The sequence below is a fragment of the Leptonychotes weddellii genome, chromosome X (assembly GCF_054177405.1).
Source record: "Leptonychotes weddellii isolate Sample4059 chromosome X, ASM5417740v2, whole genome shotgun sequence".
NCBI lineage: Eukaryota > Metazoa > Chordata > Mammalia > Carnivora > Phocidae > Leptonychotes > Leptonychotes weddellii.
The window spans coordinates 15646280-15671126 of NC_138385.1; the positions used below are offsets into that span (position 1 = coordinate 15646280).

Below are 24847 nucleotides of genomic sequence, written 5' to 3' on the forward strand. Positions count from 1 at the left end.
ACACTGTGGAGACAACCAGGAGCCTGGCTCAGGCTGCAGAGTCCTCCTCACCTTCCAAGTACTGAATCCCAAATATATGCACACATGTAGAAACTCAGGCTGGTTTAAGAAATACTGAGAGGCCTAACCAAAGACCCGATAACCCAGCCTGTTCTCTTTCTCTTTGCCCGCCCCCCACCCTCCCCCCTGCCCCCGAGCTCCAAAATAGGGCTGATTCTAGAGTATTGGGATCTTTGTTATTCAGTTCCTGAGAGGAACCGGCTTCTGGGAGGTGGGCCCAGCCCAGGACTGTAAGAGGCCTTGGAGCTTCCTGCCAAGACCCAGGCCTGGCCTCAGCAGAACAAGGCTCTGGGGACACACAGGAAGAATTCCCTCTTCTTAGCAGGGAGCCTCTTCGCCCCAGGAGGGGTCCTCAGAGACTTGTGGGGCCCCCACCCCCGGTCCCCTCAAAGACACTTCCTTCCACTTCCAGGAGCCCTGATAAATGAAGAGAGATTCATTTCTTTTTCTTAGAGCATGAGGTGGGTGGAGGAAAGGCTTGTAAAGGCAAATATCCTCCGGCGAGCTATTGTGTGGATTCATTACTAGATCCCAAACCTGGGCTTTACGGCACCATCCTGTCCCTCCTTTATGCTCTGCAACTACCAATCTGACTGCCTCTTTCCCCGAGAGTCAGAGTGTTAAGTGTGTGCGTGTCTGTGTGCACACACCCACGTGTGTGTGTTCCTTTTCATGACCTGAAAGAGTAAATCCCAATTTTCCCCTGTACTGTTTGCCTTCCCTCCCCACATCTCTACCCGGGGCACTTGCCCCGGTTTCCATACCAGAAACTCCAAGTAGTTGCTGGGGGCATGAATGTGTGACCCACCCATTCCAGAACTGTTTTCCCAGGGACCCACCGAATGCCGTTGTAAGAGTGTGAGGGCAGAGAGTCATCATGTGGCACCACGAGGAGAGCCACCTGCTGGCCCGAAGAGGCCGACTGCTGTGGGTGGCCAACGAGAAATGGGGGGGACAGCCGGCAGGCTGAGCTCCCTGGCCACCCCCAGGGTTTCTCACTCCTCTGACTCACACCCTCACCCATCCTCAGGGGGAGCAGGTAGGTCCCACAAGCCTGCCGGGGCGGCGGTGGGGGGAGGGGGAAGCCGGGGAGCTCTTAGGGAAGCCAAGATGTCTACCTTCCAAGTTGCTGCGTCTGGCTCCTTACATAAGTTTATGGGTTAGAATGTCCCCCTGGAGCCCTGGGACAGGTGGAATGCCTGAAATGCAGGATTCCCCCAAACCCTTCCTGCCTGGAGCCAGACAAAGGTCCCCCAGTGTCCCCGGTAGGTTTGGGGGCACATGGAAGTCCAGCCAGGACTGGAGAAGTATGGGGGGAGGTAAGGGCAGGGGGCGCAGCTGTGAGATTGCCCAAGAAGGACCCCTTCCTTAGTTGACCTGTGACTGATTCAGCGGGCACATCCGAGCTGAGGGCAGCAGGTAAACACAGCGCGTAAAACGGCCCAAGGGTCATCCTCACGGTGACCGAGATGGTTACCAAGGAGGAATGAGTCCTATTTTACAGAAGAGGACACTGAGGCTCAGGAGGGGCTAGTGATTATCTGAGGGCTGCCCAGCAAGGATGTGATAGATTCTCAGACCGGTGCTTGCTGCTTCACTGCACAGAGGGATCAAATGTTCTGAGGGAGATACTGGGCGAGCCTGTCCCTGAGGGACCTGTCCCCACCCCCTACTTGTCTCACTGTGCCCCTCTCCCTAGCCCCGACAGCGCTGCTCTGAAACATTGCGCCACCCGTGCCCCCCTCTGCAGCCGTGGGGCTCCACGGCGGAAACATCAGTTCCTGATAGACAGCAAGCCCCACCTGATCAATCAGATAGGAACAGTCTGAGCCCTGAGCTCCCGGGGACCTTGTCCTGAAGGGACATCCCCTCTTTCCTTGCTCATCCTTACATCTGTGGTCCCTACAGCCAAAAAGTGCCTTTTAACACCAGGGCTTGAGGATGGTCTGCACCTATTTATGAGAGGAGGTGGTGTCAGTGTCAGGGAATGGGTTGGATGGTGCCTGGTTTTCTGGGTCTAAACCCCGGGGCTCTGCTGTGTGACCCCCGGGCAAACGTCTTTCCCTCTCTGGACCTCGGTTTCCTCATTTACCACATCATCTTGGATTCGATGGCCCCACTCTGAGGTAGTATTTAGTCGTGTATCTTTCCTTCACTAAACCGTATAGGAGTGAAGCCTTCCTGTAGGCACGGGGCTGGATGCCGGGGATTCAGCAAGAAGAGGAGTAAGGGTGAGTCTCCGCTCTGAAAAAGCTGATTCCCGTTCTGCAACGTTTTTTTTTTTTTTTTTTTTTTTTTGCTCATGCTTTTCCCTCATGCTGACTTACCTTTTCAGAAAATGCCCCCGCTTCCGCTGGAGAATGGAAATTGGCAAAGACAGAGGGAAAAGGTCCAATTTGCGCCTTTGCTATTTTAGGGGAGGTTGAAATTGCCAGCCAAAGTGGAGTGATGCGCTCACTGGAGTGACCTCAAGTCCTCCCCAAGACAGGCAGAAACCCAGGTCCTCTGCTTGTGAAGTGGCTCGAGCTCTTAGGCGCGAGGCGTTATTACATAAATTCAAGCTCGCTGCCGATCCTTAGTACCCTGAGTTGCCTGAAGGGGGGAATGGCACTGCCTGCGTGTGCAGCCCGGGCGCTCGGGCCGCCGCTGCAACCGGAGCGAGGAGCGCCCGCCCGCACCACCTGTCCCCGCCGGCATTCCAGAGTAGAGGCCGAATTGGCAGCGAGCCGGCCCGGAGCAGTCGCCGCCTCAGTCCGCGCGGGCCCTCCTAGGGGTGTGTCTCGCGGCTTCAACTCCCAGCCGCTCCTGGACGAGCCCCTAAAGGCGTCTTCCTCCCTGGCGGGAGCCGCGCGCACCCCTCTCTTCGCGCTGTTGCCCCGAGGCCGCCGCAGGCGGATGCACGACCTCAGGAGACGCTGGGACCTGGGCTCCCTCTGCCGGGCCCTGCTCACTCGGGGCCTGGCCGCCCTGGGCCACTCGCTGAAGCACGTGCTCGGTGCGATCTTCTCCAAGATTTTCGGCCCCCTAGCCAGGTACGTTTTAGGCGAAAGCGGGACTCGCGCTCTCGGGCCGGGGCGCGCAGGAGCCGTGCGGGGAGGGAAGGCAGCCGTGAGGGGAAGGAAAGGGCGCAAAGTTCCAGCTGGCCGGTGGCGGCCGGGCTCGGGGGCTCCGGAGGGGCGCGGCGCGCCTTTGGCCACGCTGCGGCTCCCTCCCCGCCGTTCCGCGGGCACCGGCAGCGCAGCGTCTCCGCTCGCTAGTCGGGCTGCCGGCGGACTCGTCCCCCCGGGGGAACTCCGAACGCCCGGCTCGGAGCTCACTCGAGGCGGCCTCCAAGGTGGGCAACGGGGCGCGGGCAAGGGCAGGGCTTCGGGGCGCACGGGGAGGGAGCCCGCGAGTCGGGCGGGCGGGGAGGCGGCGGCGTGCGCGCCCAGGAGACTGGGGGCACAGGCGCCGGGGAGAGTCCGGTGGGCGAAGCGGGACGGGGATGGGAGCCGCCGAGAGTGGAGCGGGACGCGCGGAGGCTCGGACCCGGGGGGAGGGTGTGAGTTGGGGAGTGGGGGCGACCGGGCCAGGCGGCGTCCCGTGGGGACCAGAGCCCGCGACGCGGCTCCGGAGAGCTCCGGCGGAGAGGGGGGGGGCGGGGGGAGAGGGCAGGCGGCCAGCGGGAAGGAGTCGGGGGGAGGGGGGTGTGCGGCAGGAGCCACAGCGCTGAGCCTGCCGGGAAGGAAGGAAGCGGGGAAGGGCGCCGCCGCCGCCGCCGCCGTGGAGTACTCGGTGTGGAGGGGAGGGGGAAAGGGGGCGCAGCGGCGGCGCCAGGGGGAGGGGGCGGTGCGGGCGCACGGCGAGCGCGGGCTGAACTGCGGGATTGACGTAACGAGCTTGGGTTTCCCCCAGCGTCGGGAACATGGATGAGAAATCCAACAAGCTGCTGCTGGCTTTGGTGATGCTCTTCCTATTTGCCGTGATCGTCCTCCAGTACGTGTGCCCCGGCACAGAATGTCAGCTCCTCCGCCTGCAGGCATTCAGCTCCCCGATGCCGGACCCGTACCGCTCGGAGGATGAGAGCTCCGCCAGGTTCGTGCCCCGTTACAATTTCAGCCGCCGCGACCTCCTGCGCAAGGTAGACTTCGACATCAAGGGCGATGACCTGATCGTGTTCCTGCACATTCAGAAGACCGGAGGCACCACTTTCGGCCGCCACCTGGTGCGCAACATCCAGCTGGAGCAGCCGTGCGAGTGCCGCGTGGGTCAGAAGAAATGCACTTGCCACCGGCCCGGTAAGCGGGAGACCTGGCTCTTCTCCAGGTTCTCCACGGGCTGGAGCTGCGGGCTGCACGCCGACTGGACCGAGCTCACCAGCTGCGTGCCTGCCGTGGTGGACGGCAAGCGCGACGCCAGACTGAGACCGTCCAGGTGAGTGCGCCGCGCCCGCGGCCGAGCGGGGCCCTGGAGCGCGGGAGCGGACCTGGGCCTGGGCGGGCGGAGGGCGGGGAGGCGCGGCTGGCCGCTGCCGGCACCCCAGTGCGCACCTCTGGGCCCGGCGGGTGCGCCCGGACTGGGAGGGCGCCAGACTCCTTGGCGCGCACGCTCACGGCGCCGTGGCGGCCGCAGGAAGCCTGTCCGCTGCGGCCCGGGACGGCTCGTCTGTCTGTCGGCGGGTTGGCCTGCTCGGTGGCTGGGAGTGCGTGCGGGGGGCGGGAGGGGGGGCGGCCGGGAGGCCCCGAACGAGCGCCCCCCCTCGGCCGCCGCCGGGACAGGGTACCGCACGCGGACTCCGCGCTCGAGCGCCGGCAAGAACCGGTCTGTGTGTGTGAGGTCCCTGAGTCCCTCTCGTCTCTCTCTGCACCCCGGTTCCGAAGCCTCCTTTCTGCCCTCTCTTCCTTTTCCCGCTCCCGCATTCTCCCCCCACCTCCTTTTCTCACTTCGTCTATCTGCTTTCTCTCTTTCTCTTGCTCCGGTACATGTCGGTCCCTGGCCGCTCGCTCTTGCCTTCTCCCTCTCTTCTCACTTTGCTTCTCGTTCTTTCTCTTTTACCCTTTCTGATTTTTCTCTTTTTCCTTGACTTTTGCCACTCTCTTTTCTGTCCTCTGGTTCTGCTCTCCCTGGGCGAGTGGGTGTTCCTCTGCCGCTGTTTGGGGACACCCGGAGAGAGCTGGTGGGACCCAGCTTACACCCCCCACTCCTGGCAGCACTCGGGCCATCCGCAGCGCTTTGCGAGTGCGAGGGGGCACCTTGCATGCCGAAGGGCGAGCTGGGACGCTGCCCCGACCCCGTGTGGGGTTCGCTCTTGAGAAACCTCCAGATGTACATGTACAAATCCTGAGCCCCAGCGTGGGGGACCAGCAGCCCACGCGCTGGGAACCCCCGGGGCTGATGCGGAAAATGGTGATTTAATGAAGAGCCTGTAGCCAGTTGCTTTTGAAGCTAGGGCATTTTCCTTCATGCAGCCGCAATGCCCGGTTGCTGGAGGTCACGGAGTGCCATAAAAGGGGGAGGGGGAGAAGGGCGTGTTGGGCTGGAGTTGCTCCAGCCAGGGCCCCGATTATGCCACTGTCCCTAAAACACATCAGGGCCGGGCCGGCGAGTCCAGGGGATGGACTGGATGAGTCTAATTGCCAGGGGGCGTCTGGAAGGGTCTTTGAGCAGGCAAGGACACGGCTGTGAGCTGTGCTCACTGCCTCTCCATCAGGCGACCCCAGGGGCCCTGTTTTCAGCAGCTGCCTACCTGGACCCGCTCCCAACTCCTACCTCCGCTGCCTCAACAGCTCCAATCCCTCCCCCCGCACCCCGCCGCAGGTTACTCTGTGCCTTGGACAAGGAGATGCCTTGCAGAGGGCTCCTGGAATGCAAAAGCCAGTGCAGTTTCTTCTTTCCAGACGCAAGCAAATGGAGCCCTCTGACTCTCTGCTCACCCCTGCTCACGCTCCTTTCCCTCACTTTACAGCGGCCTTTCTGGAATGCTGGGATTCTGGCAGAATCTGTTGAATGTTCAGTGCCTTTACAGCCCTACTAGATTTTCTTCTTTCCATCCTAAGAGAACCTTGGCTCCAGGAAGGTTGTCGCCTCAGTCCATTGTAAGAATTGTGTAAGTCATTGTCACCTTAAGATACTGGGATTTATTTAAGAAGATCCCAAACAATTCGGCAATATTGAAAATAATCTCACTTGCTGCTGGAGCTTGTAGGTGTAGAGCTCCACAGGACACATGCGCCTTTGAAAATCCTTCTGGACATGTAGATTGGGGTGTGACGCCGTCCCTAAAGACACCTTACAAATGTGGTCCCGATTATGTATTTGGTGGCCACTATCCTCTTGGCACATTCCCTCAGAAAATTTCCATTAGATAACCAGTATCCTCAAGGGGAGGGTTCACCCTTTTGGATGGTCCCAAATCGAAGCGACATTATCTGACATGAAATGAGATTTTACTTAGTCGTAAAAGGGTGATACCACAGTGCCATCTAGTCTAATTGAAGAAGACCCACTTTTTAAAGAGTCAGAGTTACCGGATCTTTCACACCGTTTGCACAAATGAAATAAAATTTGCCAGAGAAACACATTGCCACCCCAAGGGCATCTTTTTATTTCATTAATTTCCACCCACCTCCAGAAATCTTCATCTTGAAGAATAGCGGTAGCTGGAGGGTTCCAGGATTTCCCAGGGTGTTGATACATCCCCGCCTTCAGGACCAGTTCAGTGAGTGCTGATAATCTAGAGGAGTGAAGGTATGCGTGAAGTGTGTGTGTGTGAGTGTGTGTGTGGTGAAAATCGAGACACGGGGGCAGCAGTGCCACGTGGGGGTGAGGAGCCCGCCTCGGGAGATGAGAGTCAGCCGTGCGGAGTTCCCGCGCGGAGTGGCCTTCTGGGCCAGCTGGTGGTCTCTGTGCTCCGCTGAACCAAGGGCAACAGTGGGCCGCGCCTGTTTGGCCTGGGAGTCCTGACACCTGGGCCTTCGCTGCAGGCCGGCCATGAACCAGCTGTGTGACCTTGGACTGGAGCCTGTCCAGGCCTTGTATGTATGGAGTGTGCATCCCAGTGTCTGCTGAGCTTTCACATCCACTTATCTCTGGTATTTCGCCATAAACTTGCAGTATCTTTGGGGAGAGGGTGTTGTGGGCAAAAGTATCCCCATTTATCAGATGAGAGTGAAGGCCAAAGGGGTTGCCGGACTTTCTCAAGGTCGTCGAGCTCTGGGGTGGCCCGGCAGGAATCTTGCTTCAGTTCTGTCTGCTCCCTTGAGTGCGCCTTGATGAACGGGGTCCTGGCCCAAGCACAGTGAGGCATTTCGTGGTAGTGATGCTCACAGAGGGAGTCCTGGATAAACGTGAACTGATAGTGGTACTACCCACATCGTCCCCGGTTTCAGTGACGCACTACCCATGTGAATTTGGACGCAGGATCGGACCGGGGTTGCCACACCCCTGGGGGGGAGAAGAGGTTTCTAGCTCCCTGAGGCTCTCTGCTCCCTGGGGGTGGGTGGGTGAGTGGGGTCTCGTGGCTGGGTGGCTGCCATGTTGGAAATCACCACAAAGCTGCACAGGATAGGAGCACGCTTGGGGGCCTGGTGGATAAGCATCAGTAGGAGAGCCCAGCAGCAACAAGGGCCACCTTCTGACTCACAGCCATCTATCCACATGACAGGGGGTGTGAGAGGCCATCGTGGCTGCAAGCCAAGACCCTGAATCCTGCTCCCAGTGCTACTTTGGCCATGCTTCCCTGCCTCCGGGGATGGCAGCGGGCTCGGGTGATATATAACTGCTGAATAGAAATGACTGTGAGCACGTTGCCTGGTGAGGACAAAGACAGAGAATGCTGGGCTGGCAAAAGGTTCAAGTTGTTTATTTTTGAGAATAATATTTCTTAAAAAAAAAAAGAAGAAGACAGAAACTAGAAATTGCATTTCATGCATCTGTCTACCAATATGTTGTTTGGGGTCAGAAAAGAGTCCTGCTCATTCTAGAATTTCTAAGACCATTTTTTGAAAATGTATCAAAACATTCTTGCTTACCAGCTGTTAAAACTCCCAAATTCTGCAGGCTTTTCTCAGGCCAAATTCCCTCTGTTTGTAGCCAACTCCAGAGCACCACTCTGTCTGTGGGAGAAATTCCGAATTGGGCACAGGGAACGTGCGCTGGCCTCATTTTTCTGTGCCAGGTACTGTGTTGGCTGGCACACACAGGGGGCATGGGCCGGGTTCTGTGGTTCTACAGGTCAGAGGCTCTGAGCATGATATTCCTGTTGCATCCTAGACTCTGAGTGTCTCTGAATTTTCCAGCAGCCATACGGAAGAGTAATTAATTGTCATCTAAAATCCAGTAGGCTATCCCTGACGGGAAAGGACTAAAAGGCATTTATAGGGAGAAAAGCTCTCTTTTTCTTTCCCTTTCTTCCAAAAAGGTGGCTTTATTCTGAACGAGCTCCATCTTCGCAGGAACCCCATGGTGCCTGTGCCCATCACACCTCCCGTGCCCACACTCACACTCCTTCCCGTTTGGGATTTGGCAGTGAGGCGGGCTGATAGGTCTGGCTTGCAGCGATGCCACCCTGTGGCCCTTCGGGCTGTGGGCCACCTGGCTCTCACGGGGGGCAGCTTCATCGCCCAGCGTGCATTTCTTCAGCTGCCTTTGAGAGGAGCTGCTATACTCTCCCATCTGTTTCGCAGGAGAAGGGGAGAAACTCGCTGTCACATCTGTCGAACCTGGGCAGGATTTGTTAGCATTGCCGCATGGATGGCAGACGTGTTGTCAGAGTCCTGACAAAACTCTCAGTTCTCGGGTGGCTGCCTGGGTGGCTCAGTGGGTTAAGTGTCTGCCTTTGGCTCAGGTCATGATCTCAGGGTCCTGGGATGGAGCCCCGCCCTTCTCCCTCTGCCCCTCCCAACCCCCCCCCCCCCACCGCACGAACTCTCTCTCTCTCAAATAAATAAATAAAATAAAATTTAAAAACCTCTCAGTTCTTGGGGTAGTATAAAAGGCTCTTCAGACTTAGCATTTCTTAATAGTAATTTTAGAGAAGTGGTGTTATGCAGCAAGAAGAATGTCAGAGCTTGTCTTTTATAGATGTCTGTCGTCAACTTCAGTAGTATGAAGTGACATTAAAGATTAGTCATCTTTTCCATCGTTATTCATTAAACAAAATTTTGTGAAACTGCCCATTATCTTCCAGGGAAGGCATGTCATCCTTGCTCTCGCAGCGTTTACGGCAGAACAAAATAATTTGGTATCTTAGACATTTAATAAAGGAGATGAATTTTGTTTGGAAATGATTTGAATATCAAGCATGTCTTTAAAATGTCACACCTTTACAGGAATATAGTGAAACACAGAGAAAAGTCCATCTGTTTATGGGGAAGTTGATGTCTAATCAGGAAACTCTGAAGAATTGTGATCTCTGCACAGTGCTAGAAGTTGGGGGCGGTTAGAGCCTAGAGAAAGCCAGAAAAGCCAAGGTCACCGTCTTCAGCCTCAAGTCCATAAAGATTAGAGGGCAAAGTGCAGAACTGTGGGTCAGAGTGGGGGTAGAGGTGAAGGGGGGGGGCTTGTGATTTGGGGCAGGTCCATCCCCCTCTGTAGAATGGGAGATTTAACCAAGATACTTTCTCAGGCGCATTCCTTCTAAACAATGAGGAACAGGCCAGAAAAAGGCGAGATGTATTCAGGAACACGTCTGGGAATAGGTGGGCTGTATTTAGAAGAAAAGAGACATTGTGGGTGGGCATGGCATCCTCCTGGCATCGTGCGGTTCAGCAGCCTCACCTAGCCAGGGCTGGCCAGAACTGAGAAGGTCATGGTTGGGACAGGGTGAAGGAGGGAGGTGGGGTGAGGCCTCATGGTCGAGGTCCTGGGATGGCAATGAGGAAGTTGAACCCCAGTGAGTAGGAGAAGCCCTTGGATGGAAGGAATGTAAGAAATACAAAAGGAAACAAAGGCTGGAGTCCAGCTGAATGCCCCTCCCTGATTTCTAGTTTGGAGTGGAGGTGGTACCAGTGATCAAATCAGAGAGGTCGAGAAGGGGATCTAGTGTGGGTGGGGTGGGCACTATACATACTACAGAGTTGTGGCCGGTCTATGTTGCCCGGACTCGTAGGGAAGGGAAAACCACTCTGGGGCAGATGAGGGCTTCGTTGTGTATGTGGGAGTCTGTGAACCCAGTTAATCTGCTTTCACAATTGGCATTATTATTTAAATGATAGCTGCAACTCACACGTGGGACTCTTAGCCAAGGCAAAGGATGTTTGAAGGGAGGAAAAGATAGATTGCATAAAAACGAGAACTGTTCATCTGTCAAAAAGTAGCCAAAATGAAATGGCATATTGTCAAACTGATGACAATAGGCACAACAAATAAAACAGAGAAAAAGATGACATCTTTTCTGTATAAGGAACTGCTACAAATTGATTAGAAAAACAAAGGATATGAACAGACAAGTTACGACAGGGGACCCACAACTAGTTTGCAGATGTGGAAAAACCGTTCAGTCCCACTGGGAGTAAAGGTATGCAACTTTAAGTCATTAAGTGTAGGAACACCTTTTGCCTCTCTAATTAGCCCTGATTAAAAAAAAAATAAAAAACCTCAACATACATCACCACCACCATCAATCCCATAATTCTCATACATCGTTAGTGGCCATATAGATTTGAAGGATTCTTTTGGAAATAAATTAGATAACATAAATGGAGAAGATTAAAAATATTTCTTTCTTTGACCCAAAATTTCTTTTCCAGGATTTTACTGAAAACCATAATCCTATATGTGTTTTTCATTCCCTCACTCATTTATTTCTTCACTTTTTAATCAACAAATAATTACTTTGTGTCCCCTATCACTGGGCTGTGTGCTGGGGGCCCTGTTGTGGTTCCTGCCTTCATGGAGTGGGAAAGATAGACATGAAACCAACAATTAATGGCTTAAAATTGTGAGAAATGCCATGGGGGGGTAAGTATAGGATGATATAATTAGGTACACTGGGAGGCTAGCTGGAGTTCTTTATAAATGCAACAAATTGGAAAAATCTGGACATTCACATAGAGGAGAATGGTGCAAGGAATCTCAGTATATCCACTTGAAGGATTATTAGAAAATCATTTAAATGTCTTTTCAGAGAGTATGGAAAATTGCTGGTGATTTAAAGCTAAGGGAAAAAGAGATAGACAATTATGGACCCAGTATAACTACAGCTATGTTAGAGAGAGAGGGAGTGGGGAGAGGGAGAGACGGAGAGACACACACACAAAAACATCTTCCCATTCCTCCCAACCTAAGCGTAAAAGACAAAGAATGAAAGAAAAATACCAGGATATTAGTAAATCAATTCGTGATTTATTCTTATTCTTATTCTTTTTTTTAAAGATTTTATTCATTTATTTGACAGAGAGCAAGCGAGCGCACACACAAGCAGGGGGAGTGGCAGAGGGAGAAGCAGGCTCCCCACTGGGCAGGATCATGACCTGAGCCGAAGGCACACATTTAACCCACTGAGCCACCCAGGCGCCCCGGTTTATTCTTATTCTGCTTCTCTGAGGGTTTTGCATTTCCTTTATGAGTATGCACTACTTTTATAATAAAAGTAAACATTAACAGTTTTTAAAATGATGTTTTATCATGGCTGTGATAAATTATACTCATGTCAACTTTTTGGTTCCTGAAGACCATGGCTGGCTATTTCATTAGCTTCTTGATATCCAGGGAGTTCTTTTTTTAAAAATTTTATTTATTTATTAGAGAGAGAGAGAGAGAGAGCAGAGGGGGAGGGGGAGAGGGAGAGAGGGAGGGGCAGGGACAAGCAGGCTCCCTGCAGAGTGGAGATGGGGCGGGGCTCCATCCCAGGACCCTGACCAGAGATCATGACCTGAGCCGAAGTCAGACGCATAACTGACAGAGCCACCCAGGCGCCCCAGTATCTGGGGGAGTTCTTAATGAGGAGAGCAGTCTCAGCTAAATAAACTTTCAGACTGAAAGGCGGAGGTGATAAGTCAGGAATCGGCTATTGATTTTTTTGATGAGTGGCTGTTATCATACGCCAAAGAAACCATGGAACGCTTACACCAGTACATCATAGAGATATTTGAGTATATGGCTATTGTTTCTTCTCTGTTTAAAAATTAAGTGGGACAGGAAATTAATAATGGCACGCAGTTGGAAATAATAAGACTTGCTCGGCTTGGCCAGAGCCACCCAAGGCAGCCTGGACTTTGAATCTTCATGAGCCTCTTTCCAAGTGAGCAGATACCAGAGCTAATGGTCTGGCTATAAGAGTCAAGTCTTGGGGCTCTTTCTAAACAGCCACCACTGAGAGATTAGGTCAGTTGGTGCTCGAGTTGCCCTCATTCTGGAAAGAAAGGGAGTCCACTTTGCTGGGGCAGCCTCCTCCCAGAGCAGTTTTCCTTCGTAAGAGCATTTCCCCTGGTTAACTATAAATTAAATTATGCTTATAAATTAATGAATATACTTACGAATTAAATTTATAAATTATGCATTAAGTTGCTTAGAACACTTCATTCCTCAACTGCTCTGGATATCTGAGGGGCTACTAGATACATTGAGGTGCATAATCCGGCTGTTGAAACTCCGCTAAAACTCCGTTCTAGGTACTAGTTATTTTGACAGCGTAAAGAATGTGCTTCACGGGCGCCTGGCTGGCTCAGTTGGTTAAGCGACTGCCTTCGGCTCAGGTCATGATCCTGGAGTCCCTGGATCGAGTCCCGCATCAGGCTCCCTGCTCAGCGAGGAGCCTGCTTCTCCCTCTGACCCTCCCCCCTCTCATGTGCTCTCTCTCTCTCTCTCATTCTCTCTGTCTCAAATAAATAAATAAAATCTTTAAAAAAAAAAAAAAAAAAGAATGTGCTTCACAGTGGAAAAGCTAATATCGACATTCCATGACAAATAAAATAAGATATCTAGTCATTGAGTTTAGGGGGAAAAAAAAGTATGGGTGGGAATGTTCTCTTTTCCCTTAAAGCATAATGAAGAATCCAACTAATGGTCTATATCTTCTAATACAATGCCATTGTAAGCTTCCAGAAATATTTGTCTAACTTCAGTAAAATATTTATTGGCAAAAGAGCTTTTCTAGTTTTACTGGGTATTGGACTTCACAGATTATTCTGTTGGTCTTATTGCATCCCATTTGTTATTTCTGCCATTTTGCCTCTAAGAACAGTGTTGAAGACTTTGACACATTTCAGAGCATTACACTAAATAAATCTGTCTTGCACATTCCACTGTGCTTTTTCTGGAATATTATAAATATTCAAATATAGGCACACTTGCAAATTCAAAATAAAATTCAATACATGCAAATTCTGCATAAATTTCATATTTATAACTTAGCAATAGTTATGAACTTGTTATTCTATGATATAAATGTATCAAATAGGAGCTCATGGGAATTTCCAATAAATATATTTTTCTGATTAAACTGTGGATTCTTTTTTAGTCACAATTTAAGCTTCAATTCTGGGATATATTATAAGAGAATAATTTGCACTTCATTTACTCTGAATTGTCAAGAATCATGTTCTTCCCCAATGTAAATGTCTGCAAAAAGGACTTCTTACTCAGTTTGATTGCTTTTTAAATTTTACTAGCAGAGATGCCCTAGTGAGCCTAAGAGAATTGGTCCGTTTCTTGTGAAGAGTTTAGTTCTAATGAATCACTTCCATGCACTTTTCTGAAGGAATACAGAGCAATTGAAATGTGTAATGCATTGATTTACATCAAATGGATTAGGTCTGTGTGCACCATTCCTTGCATTAATTGACTTTCTCCCATAACTGTACTAATAAAGACAAGTCTTCAGTATAGTACCAGCTCCAATTCACTGATGGAGATCATTGGACTTTTGCTAACTTCCCACAGGAGAATGACTGCAAGCAGAGTATTTAGAAATTGACCAGGGTAACCAGTTACAGCCAGGAAACTCAGAGATACTTTAAACAGGTCCTTTGATCTTGGCAGCCAGCTTCTCAGTTGTTATAAATAAATAGAAATTGACTAAACCCCAGTTGAAAGACCCAGATTATCACACTGGAGGAGAATAGAAAATCCAGCTACGTGCTGTGTATAAGAGACAAAGCTAATACATAAGGATATAGGTAGGATTGGAAAGGATATAGTATGCAAATACTAACCAGAAGGAAGCTGAAGTAGTTAAACTGGTATCAGACAAATAGACTGAAGCAAAACCTTTATTGGGGATCAACAGGATCACTGAATAATGGCAAAAAGTTCCACTTTTCAGATAGCAGTTCTAAACTCGTACGCACTTAATACCGTTTTAAAATATATAAAACAAAAATTGACAGGGCTATAAGGAGACATTGTAAAATCTGCTAACCACTTTCAGAAATTGACAGATGAAAAAAACACAAAAATGGGTAAGGATACAGAAGATTTGGTTAACAAGCTCAGTGCAGTGGACCTGCACCCAATTAGAAGAACGCACATTCTTCTCAAGCACATATGGAACGCTTGTAAAAATAGACCATATACTAAGCTGTAAAGTTAGTCTGGAAAAACTTCAGTGAGTAAATATCTTACAGACCATACGATCTGCCCATGCAGTGCTTAGTCACTAGATGCTGTAACCAGTCAGGCAGGAACAAGGGATCAGGCTCTATCTGAGTGCATGAGAAGGAACATTAGTAGTCTGATATATTTGGAAGTATCGCCAATCCTTCACCGACCACATCAGGCTTCCTAATTCATATGCAAGAGTGTAGAACTCCAAGACTTTGTCAAAGAGAAGTACTGGAAAGTGATGGCTTGACCCAGGTAGCTTGGCCTGACTTTCCCTGAAGACCTATTAAGATTTTGGGGTACTTATTAAGCCAGGGCCTATGCCAAGGGCAGATCATGTATTTTTCTCATTTAATCCTCAAAACAGCCCTGTAAGGTAGATGTTTTAAAAACCCATTGAAAGTTAAAAAACAAACAAACAAAACCAGAGAATTGGGCCCAAATCTCCCCAGCCAGCGAATATTGGAGCTGGCAGTTAAAATCAGCTGGGTTACATGTCCTGTCTGATACGTTTTAATGTCTGCTAAATTTGCAGACAAATTTCCAAAAGCCTCTACCCGTTTTTTGGCCGTGTCTACTATACAAGCTAAGTAAAATGGAGACCTGTTAACTGATTTTGTTTTTCAAAGCATCTTTTAGAAAGTTCAGTAAAAATTACTCTTTAAGGGTGAATTCTGCAGCTCTTTTTGCCCCTTCTTAAATAAAGATTTAGATATCCAACAATAAAAAAAAAGTAGATATCCAAGATACTGCAAATGCTTTCGACACTGATGTACACAGAAGAATGCTGTTTAAGGGGAAATAAAAAAAGAAAGGAGTTACGTTAGAGGAAAGATTTTTTTTCAGATAAGGAAAATGAGGACTTTAACTGTATTTTAATTTATGCCCCATGTGGACTTAAAATATGGTGCACACACTTGATAAGATTTGTAAGAGGCCAAAGCATCTTAGTCCTTCTGGAATGTTGGCAGTTGGTTCATTAGCAATGTCAGTTGCACTGCTCTGACCGCAGCCTGTTTCTATAAATGACCATTGCTTTCTTTTGCTGCATTTGGTCTGTGTAGACACAGCCTTTGGAGGGCAGTGTGAACGAGTTTGGCCAGATCAGTTCATATAGCCCCGAAACACAAGGAGCCAGTCAAATAAGGACACTTTCTCCAAAACCAAGTGATGAATCCTGAAGCCTGCTCTCATCCCCGGGGGCTCATCACGAAGAGAGGAGTCACACTTCTCTCTCTTTTGGAAGAGGTGGCTTTGGAAAAGAGAATATGTAAATTAGCATGGGCCTACCAGCCTGGCAGACATTAATGCGGGTGGCCAAGAAATTAGGTTGACGGCATTGGAAGCATGGGAAAAAGACGCCCACGATAACCAGAGGCCAGTGTGACCTTGGAATGGTGGCCATCTTGGCAGATACCTCACTGCTGAGACTTTGCTAAGTAGAAGATTAGCTGGCATGACATCCCGAAGGTTGGAAAATGGAGCCTATTTACTAGATACACTAGAGGCAAAACTACTTATTATTTTCGTGATTGGTTTTGCTGAGGGTGGTACAGTATGTTCTAGGAGCGTAATAGGTCAACTCCATCTCATGAAAGCAATGTTGAAATGAAGCATATTGGGGTGAATGATGCATAGTAGGCTGTTTATGAAAAGTCACTTCAATACGAACTTTAATGGACACGTAGAAACGATTTTACACATAAACACACCATAAGATTAATGAAAGACAATTACGCTAATATGTGACTGTGGACCTGAAGCAAGGTATTTTTTAAAAATATTTTGCGTTATTGAACAAAATGGCCTGTGCATATTTCTCCTTTTAGGTAGGGATCCATGCTTAGCATCTACCACTCTTAGTTTGTTCTTTGTGACTTGGAAGCAAAGCAAAAGATAAAAAAGATATCATTTTAGCTTTAGTATAGCATTTTACAATCTTCTGGCAGCTTTTGTATTTATAACCATATGGGTGTACATTAAATCTGCATATCTCCCTCTCATTTATATGTTTATGAAGTTATAAAGATATACACATGTGCACACAAAGTAATTAAGCAAGTGATATGTGTTTGACAATGTTTGGTGACTTAATGCCAATTAGAGGGGGGTTAAAAAAAAAACCCTTGCTTTTCTAATCCAATTGCTTCCATGCTTTTTGGTTTATGCACTTAAGGACAGAATCCATTTAAAGTGCAGAAATTTGCATACATGCAGCTTTGAGTGAGACTTCTATTTATTCCAGATGGCCTTGAAAAATTATTACCGAGGGCCTTAGAGACCTGGATGTCACAAGATCCATTATGATGAGATTGAAATCACACTTGGGTTTGCAGCAGTTTCTCCTGTATGAGAGGGGGTATACTTTTGACATGGGCGCTAAAGGTATGTATGTGGCTTAGCTAGACTGTTCAGTGAAGCCAGATGAGCTTAGCTCATCTCAAGGAAGGAGTCCTGTGTGGCAGGCACCTCATCTACCCCTATTGTAGGAAAGTGGTTCATGATTTTCTGGAGTTCAGCTGAATGCTAAGTGAAAGGCTGCATATGGGATTTGCATGCATGGAAGTGAGCAGTTACATTGACAGTCTCTCCCCTTTTAAAAAAATATAGTTGGATTGGAATGAGCACGATTGCGGTGCTCCCCATTGAATGTCATTTTTTGTTTTGCTTTTCAATCATGGTGATGTAACCACTATTCATTGTAGGCAGTTTATAGGTTCTAGTGTCTAGGGACAGGATGTGGGGGCTCAGGTTGTGACCTTTGGCTGGGAATATCTTCTCTAGAGAATGTCGCGGAGGTCAGGTTTCCATGATGACCGCAGACAGGCCAAGGACCACGAAATCCAGCTCTTTCTGATTTGCTGGGGTCTGACTCTGGGATGCAGCTCTGTCTGGTTAATGGAGAGGAACTCTTGTATGTAGCGAGCTTGCAAAGATGGAGAGATCTGAGTGCTACAAAGCCTAAGGTATGCACAGCTCAATTATTTGGCTCTTGGTCTCTGAATTTGGCTTAGCACAAGAAACCTAGAAGGAAGAAGATGAATGTTCTCCCACAATTTCAAGCCGGTAGAAATATTCACAAAATGGTGGGAGTTCCAACTGAAACGTCAGAAGCTCAAGTTGGGTCTGAGGAAGAGACATACCATTGGGGGGGATAAAAGATAAATTATTGCCATAATTAAATGGCAGGTTGCCTCTTAATGATTTAGACCTCCCCTTCCCAGGTATAGCTTTGGGGACAATTAGTTGCACAATTAGGCTTCAGGGCCCTAGAGGGAGGCAGTGGCGCCATGAAAACTGCCAGCTGTAATAGTAACCACGTAGGTCTCAGGGCCACTGGTGGCTGTCAACTTGGAATTCTGGGACACCATGGTTCTGCTGGATTAGGGGTGAGAGCTGGTTTGGGGTGCCTCTGATGATTCAGCGTAATTCACTCAAGATTCATCCAAGCTGTTGCTTGTATCAACAGTTCATTCTTTTTTTATTGCTGAAGAATCTTCCATGGTAAGTATGAACCCCAGTTTGTTTAACCACTCACCTGTTGAAGGACATCTGGGCTGATTCTAGTTTTTAGCTATCACGAATAAAGCTGCTATGAACATTCATGTATAGGTTTTTGTGGAATGATCTGTGTTCATTTCTCTAGGATAATGCTCAAGAATGCAATTGCTGGGTCCTTTGTAATTATGTGTTTAGTTTTATGAGAAACTGCCAAACTGTTTTTACAGACGGACTATATATTGTTTCACATTCCCAGCAGCCATGCATGGGTGATCTAATTTCTCCCTATCCTTGCCAGCATTTGGTGTTGTCACTATTTTTTATTTTAGCCATTCTGATAGGTGTGTAGTAATATCTCATTGTGGTTTTAATTTACCTTTCTCTGATGGCTGATGATATTCAGCATCATTTCACATGCTGACCAGCCATCTGTGCATCCTCTTTGGTGGAATGCCTGTTCATGCTATTTGCCCGTTTTCTGATGGGATTCTTTTTTCTTTAACTGTTGAGTTTTGGGTGTTATTTATAAATTCTGTATATTAGTCTTTGGTCAGATGCATTGTTTGCAAATATTTTCTCTATGTCCATTGCCTGCCTTTCATCTTCTTCATGTGGCATTTGACAGAGCAAAATTTCCTTTTTTTTTTTTTTGTGAGAGACAGTGCACATGTGAGTGAGGAGGGGAGGGACAGAGGGAGAGAGAGAGAGACAATCTTAAGCAGACTCCACACCCAGTGTGGACCCCGATGGGGGAGGGGGCTTGATCTCATGACCCTGAGATCATGACCTGAACCGAAATCAAGAGTTGGCTGAGTAACCGATGGAGCCACCCAGGAGCCCAGGCACAGCGAAATTTCTGATTTTGATGTGGTCCAGATGATGATTTGGTGTCAAGTTTGAGAATTCTTTGCCTAGCCCTAGATCTTGAAGGTTTTGTCCTGTGTTTTTTCTAAAGATTTTGTAGTTTTAATTTTTACTTTTAAGTCTATGATACATTTTTAAATTATTTCCTTATTTAGATACAATTCGTGCATCATAATATTCACCCTTTTAAAGCACACAGTCCAGTGGCTTTTAATATATTCAGAAGGGGACCCAACTTATTCTTCTCCACGTGGATATCAGTTGTTCCAGCGTCATTCATTGAAAAGACATTTTTCTTTATGAATTGCCGTGGTACTTTTGTTGAAAATCAACTGACCATCAGTGTATGGATTTATTTTTGGAATCTTAATTGTATTTTATCCATCTGTATAGTCATTTTAAAAATATTTTATTTTGGGGCGCCTGGGTGGCTCAGTTGTTAAGCATCTGCCTTCAGCTCAGGTCATGATCCCAGGGTCCTGGGATCGAGCCCCGCATCGGGCTCCCTGCTCCATGGGAAGCCTGCTTCTCTTACTCCCCCTGCTTGTGTTCCTTCTCTTGCTGTGTCTCTCTCTGTCAAATAAATGGATAAAATCTTTAAAAAATTTTTTTTTTATTTTTAAGTAGTCTCTATACCCAACGTGGGGCTTGAACTTTACAACCCCGAGATCAAGAGTCGCACACTCCACCAACTGAGCCAGCCAGACACCCCTCATTGTAGTTTTAAAGGATGGTTCTTATGTCCCCTCTTTCATTCTTGATTTTAGCAATTGAGTCTTTTATTTTCTTGGTCAGTCTAGGTTATGATTTGTCAATTTTGTTGATCTGGTCAAAGAACCAACTTTTGGCTTCATTGATTTTCTCCATTCTTTCCAACTCTCAATTCCCACTGCAATCTGTAATATTTCTTTTCTTCTGCTTGCTTTAGGTTTAGTGTGCTTTTTCTTTTCCAGTGTCTTGTGGTGAAAATTAAGTTATTGATTGAGATCTTTCTCTTTTTTTTTTACATTCACAGCTATAAAATATTCTCTAAGAGCTGCTTTGGTTGCATCCTGTAAGTTTTGGTATGTTTTGTCTTATTTTAATTTATCTCAAAGATTTCCTAATTTCCTTTGTGCTTTCTTCTTTGGACCATTGTTTATTTAAGAGTGCATTGTTTGAGTCCCACATATTTATGAATTTCCCAAATATCCTCTTTAAGTGATTTATAATTTCATTCCACTGTGGTCAGAGAACATACGCTATGTGATTCGGTCTTTTAAAATATATCGAGAAGTGTTTTATGGACTACCATATAGTCTGTACTAGAGATTGCTCTGTGTGCATTTGAGAAGGCTATGTTCTGTTGATGATGGAGTGTTCTATAGATGACTGCTAAGTCTTGGTTTATTGTACTGCTCAAGACTTCTGTGTCCTTGTTGCTGTTTTTCTACTTGTTCTAGCCATTATTGAAATTGGGGCATTGAAGTCTCCAGCTATTATTATTGAATTTTCTGTTTCTCTTTCTAATTCTGTTTTTGCTTCATGTATTTTTAAGGTATACATTGTAACTTTTTGGAATCGACTTCATATAATACATTATAGTTAGGAATGTTTCTAGAAATGTTTCCCTTAATCTATTCCTTCATCTCCCTTTTTGTGCTGTTATTGTTATGAAATTTACATCTATATTTTACAAAGCCAGCAGTACATTATTGTCCCTAAACATCAATTATTTAGAAGCGCACTTGAGAAGAATTCTACTGTTGTTGGGTGGAGTTCATTAGATCCTGCTCTTGGGTCAATGTTGATTAGGTCTTGTTGGTTGAAGGTATTGTGGAGATTTTGTATATCCTTGTTGATTTTCTGTCTAGTGTTTCTCTCAGTTGTTGAGAGAGAGGTGTTAGAGTCCCCAGTCATAATTGTGGATTTGTCTGTTTCTCCTTTCCGTTCCATCAGTTTTGCCTTTATATATTTTGCAGCTCTGTTGTTTGTTACAGACAGATTTGGGATTGCTACGTGTTCTGGGTCAACTGACTCTTTTATCATTATGTAATATCCTCCCTTTGGTTTTGGTCATTTTCTTTGTTCCAGGGTCTATTTTATCTAACATGAACATAGCCACTTAGGCTTTTTTCTGACTGATGTGTGCATGAATGCATGATATATCTTTCTTTCTACCTCTCAGTGCCTTCTAATGCTTATTTAATGTATCCATACATATCTGTAATTACTTGGAGGAATAGAGAGAAATGTGTATACTCCACCCTGTCCAGAACTGGAAGTACATATAGTTCACCTGGTTTCTGTTTGCTCGGATGATCTGGGTTGGCTGTTTAAGGCATCGAGGCTGTGTGTTGCACACTCCTGATTTTAGCACAGTAATCCCATGTTACTAAGTCAACTTCTCTGTACATCGAGCGTTGTAGTGGCTCTGTTTTCTTTATTTCCAGGGGTCAGACTCTTGAAGTCCAACTATTTTTAATTAAATATGCCCCCACCTTTTCTTATTTTGGTTGCATCCATCTCTCCTTTTCCTTTCCCTATGGAGGCATTTGGTTTTGGAGAGTTGGGATGATGTGGGAGCTGGACATTTCTGTCTGCTGCCACAAGCTCAGCATGAACAGAAACAAAAAACTGTCTGTCTCACGCTAAGATGTAGGACCGGTAACACGACCTACTTTGACTAGGTTGGACTCTTTCTCGTATGTACCGAATGCTTCCTGTGAGCCAGGCTCCGGTCGGGTGTTGGGATGACAGAGCTGGCCGTGCCAGAGACACTGACTTTGGAGCGTTCTCAGACTAGTGAGGGACGGCCAGTAAGCAAATAGGGTGATCAGCACTGTCATGAAGCTGAGCACACGTCGCTGTGAGGATGGAGAGGAGGGTCCCTCAAGGGCTCTGCTGTTGGAGGTGACACCCGGACTGAGTCCCCAAGGCTCGACAGCCAGGCAAGGCACAGGGGAAAACCTAGGACGCAGCACAAGTAAAGGCGTAGCTGCAAGAGCGTGTAGGGCTTGTACGTAGGGGCTGGGATGAGATCCGTGACCTCGCAGCTAGACGCCAGGGCACATGGAGCCTTGTGGGGCATGGAACATATTGGGGACTTTATCCTTAGCACCGTCAGAGGGCATGGGGAGTCAAACAGAGGAGTAACGTGATCCGATTTGTGTTTTAACTCCTCTCCTCGTCGGCTGTGTGGAGAGGGGACAGGAGAGGGCTGAGAACATGGCAGGGAACCCAGTTAGAAGACTGTGGAAGTCTAGGGCAGATGGGGTGGTGGCTGGGCTAGGGGCACGTGGAAGGGTAAATGGTTTCAGGAAGTATCTGGGAGGAAGAACAGCAAGAAATGTGTGGATCCTGGGGAGTGAGAGAGTGTTGTTAATATCAGAATGAGTTGCTTCACTTAAAAGTAACTCTTTTAACCCATTTTCCCCTAATAACAAAGAATATCGTTCAGTTATTGGTGTCCATATGTCTGTGTTCTGAATCTCAGGCTAACCAAGGATTGATTCTGCCCATATTTCCCCGCAATCTTATAGGAACACATTTGAGGGTATCTCTTGATGATTCATCCACTGTTTCAAACATGCTTATGTAAAACCTAAAATGCATCAACTTCTATGATTTTGTAGCTATTGTTGTTCTTTGCTTTAGCTTGAAATGTTTTAATGATCCCCAAACATTGGTATTATTTGAATTTTGCATATATTAGTCAAAGCTTGCAATTATTAGGGCTTTCATTGTGTCCCATAAATATTCTTGGTTTCCAACTTGAGTTGGATATATGGGGAAGAGATGAAGTTCAGCTAATGTGCCATATCTGAAGGATTTTAGGTATTTTAGCTTGCCTCTGATGATGTGGGACATCTGAAGAACAAGGCTTTACCCAATGATGAATTTTAACTGCGGAATAGTTACCTAGTAAGAAGTCTCGTCATCTTTGCAAAGTATTAAACTAGTGTTGGATGCTGGAGGGGAAAATTACATTTTTTGCAAAAATCCAGGTACTGTGAAAGTTTTATGGAGCTCTACAGACGTTTCCGGATGCCTAGAGATTTGTTTTCTTATTGCACATCTGAATAATCTATTTATGAATGCTGTTACATAGTGGGAGGGCCTGCGGTGGATGGCAGTATCCCTTGGAGTAAACGTTCCCAGGTTCCATTCCCAGCTCAGCACACTGACTCTGGACAAAGCCCCTAAAGTGTTCTCTGCTTCAGCCTCCTTAATGGCGAAGTGGAAAATAACACTGTCACTGAACTCATAAAGATGCAGGACTGTGGGCACATGGCTGGCTCAGTCAGTAGGGCATGCAACTCTTAATTTTGGGGTTGTGAGTTCGAGCCCCACGCTGGGTGTAGAGATTACTGAAAAATAAAATCTTAAAAAAAAGAGATGCAGGACTGCTAATTAGATCATGCCTTAAAACCACTTTGAGTTCTGTTGAGAAATACCTTGTTCTCAAATAAAGTAGCCTGTGGTTTTTTAAGTACCAGTATATTGTCAAGAAATGAATCACTGGGGGAGCAAAATATGTAGACCAAATAACAGGGGTTATTGACATCAGTAAACAGATGGAAAAGATGGTGTTAAAGGGAAGAGGAAAGTATTACTCTGCCAATAGAAGGGAGCCATTGAAATGATGGTCTGATTTAGATAAGGTCCATGGCCCGGTGGCTTGAATGGCCTTTTCTCACTTGTTGGTAATGAATTGAATTTGGAGGGGTGTGATAAATGGAGGCAACCAGCATTAGTGAGTACCGGTGAATGGAGAAAAGCCTTTTTAGCTGAGCTAAAGTGATACTCTCCAAATCCGCCTAGTGAATTTCTGAGAGCGTTTAACTGTTAGAATGCTGCGCTGCTTAAGTCTACAGCTTTCTGACTTTACTCTTTTCAGAGATTTGACCTATAAGGCAGCCGATGGAAATGATTGCTCATCAGCATCTGAGCCAAATTATTCATTCCATAAAATGTTCGCCTGGAGGTATCCAAGCACATGATTTGAAGGAAAGAAGCCCTAGGGCCATATGTAATTGACATGTCTGGCTGAAGGATGATGTGGGCTTCTCATTGGCTGAGTAACTTCCCCCTTCAACCTGAGCCCACCCGGGTGGGGTCCTGGCTGGCTCTTGAGCCCAGGATGAGTGTAGGAAGCTGGAACCGTCCTTTGAATAGTGTACCAAACTTGTAGCCTGTGAATACCTCAAACATGGTACTCATCATGCTATAATAAAATTGCCTTTTTAAAAATTTTGTTTCACCCGATGTGAGTTCCCTAAGGCCAGGAACTGTCTTTCATGTCTGTCTCCGCAGAGCCGTTGTCCATAGTAGTCAGTTCATGTTTGTTGAATAAGCAAAATAACTTTCAAGCATCATTAACTCCAATCTTCCAAAAGCTAAATGCGGTTTTGTCTTTAACTGGGTGGTACCATAGCCAGCTTCCCAAAGAACCTGAATGTTCTCTAAAGCATTCTCAAACTTTACTGTGCACAAATCACTTAGGGATCTTGTTAAAATGCATATTCTGATTCAGTAGGTTTGGGGTGGGCCTATCATTCTGCCTTTTTAACAAGCTCCCTGGTGATGCTGATGCTATTGGTCTGTATAGCAAGGATTTAGACCCTGGCCTCTGCCTCATCTCCAAAATTTAGTCCATCATCAAGCCTTGTTGACCCTACCCCTTTTGTCCCAACTCTGACCATTCATCTCTATTCCTGTTGCCACCACTTTAGCGGAACCCTTCCTCATTTTTTTGTGGGGACTATGGCAATAGCTTTCATCTAATCTCCCCAACTCTGTCCCCTCCACTCCATTCTCTATACACACCATAACCAGTATGATGCTTCTCAAATACATTTCTGATGATGCTCATCCTTGTAGCTTTCTATGTAGGATAAAGCAACAACCCCATCTGTTACTA

The 24847-nt window shown here is 47.2% G+C and overlaps 1 protein-coding gene across 2 annotated transcripts in view; it reads left to right on the forward strand.

Annotated features, from left to right (window-relative positions):
- The first annotated feature begins 2664 nt into the window (after positions 1 to 2664).
- Positions 2665 to 24847, forward strand: part of HS6ST2 (heparan sulfate 6-O-sulfotransferase 2) — a 281438-nt gene continuing 259255 nt past the window's right edge. For both annotated transcript variants that reach the window (XM_081808238.1, XM_081808239.1), the window contains exons 1-2: positions 2665 to 3092; positions 3955 to 4473. In XM_081808238.1, coding sequence (XP_081664364.1) covers positions 2665 to 3092; positions 3955 to 4473 — 947 coding nt within the window. The remainder of the gene's footprint in view (positions 3093 to 3954; positions 4474 to 24847) is intronic.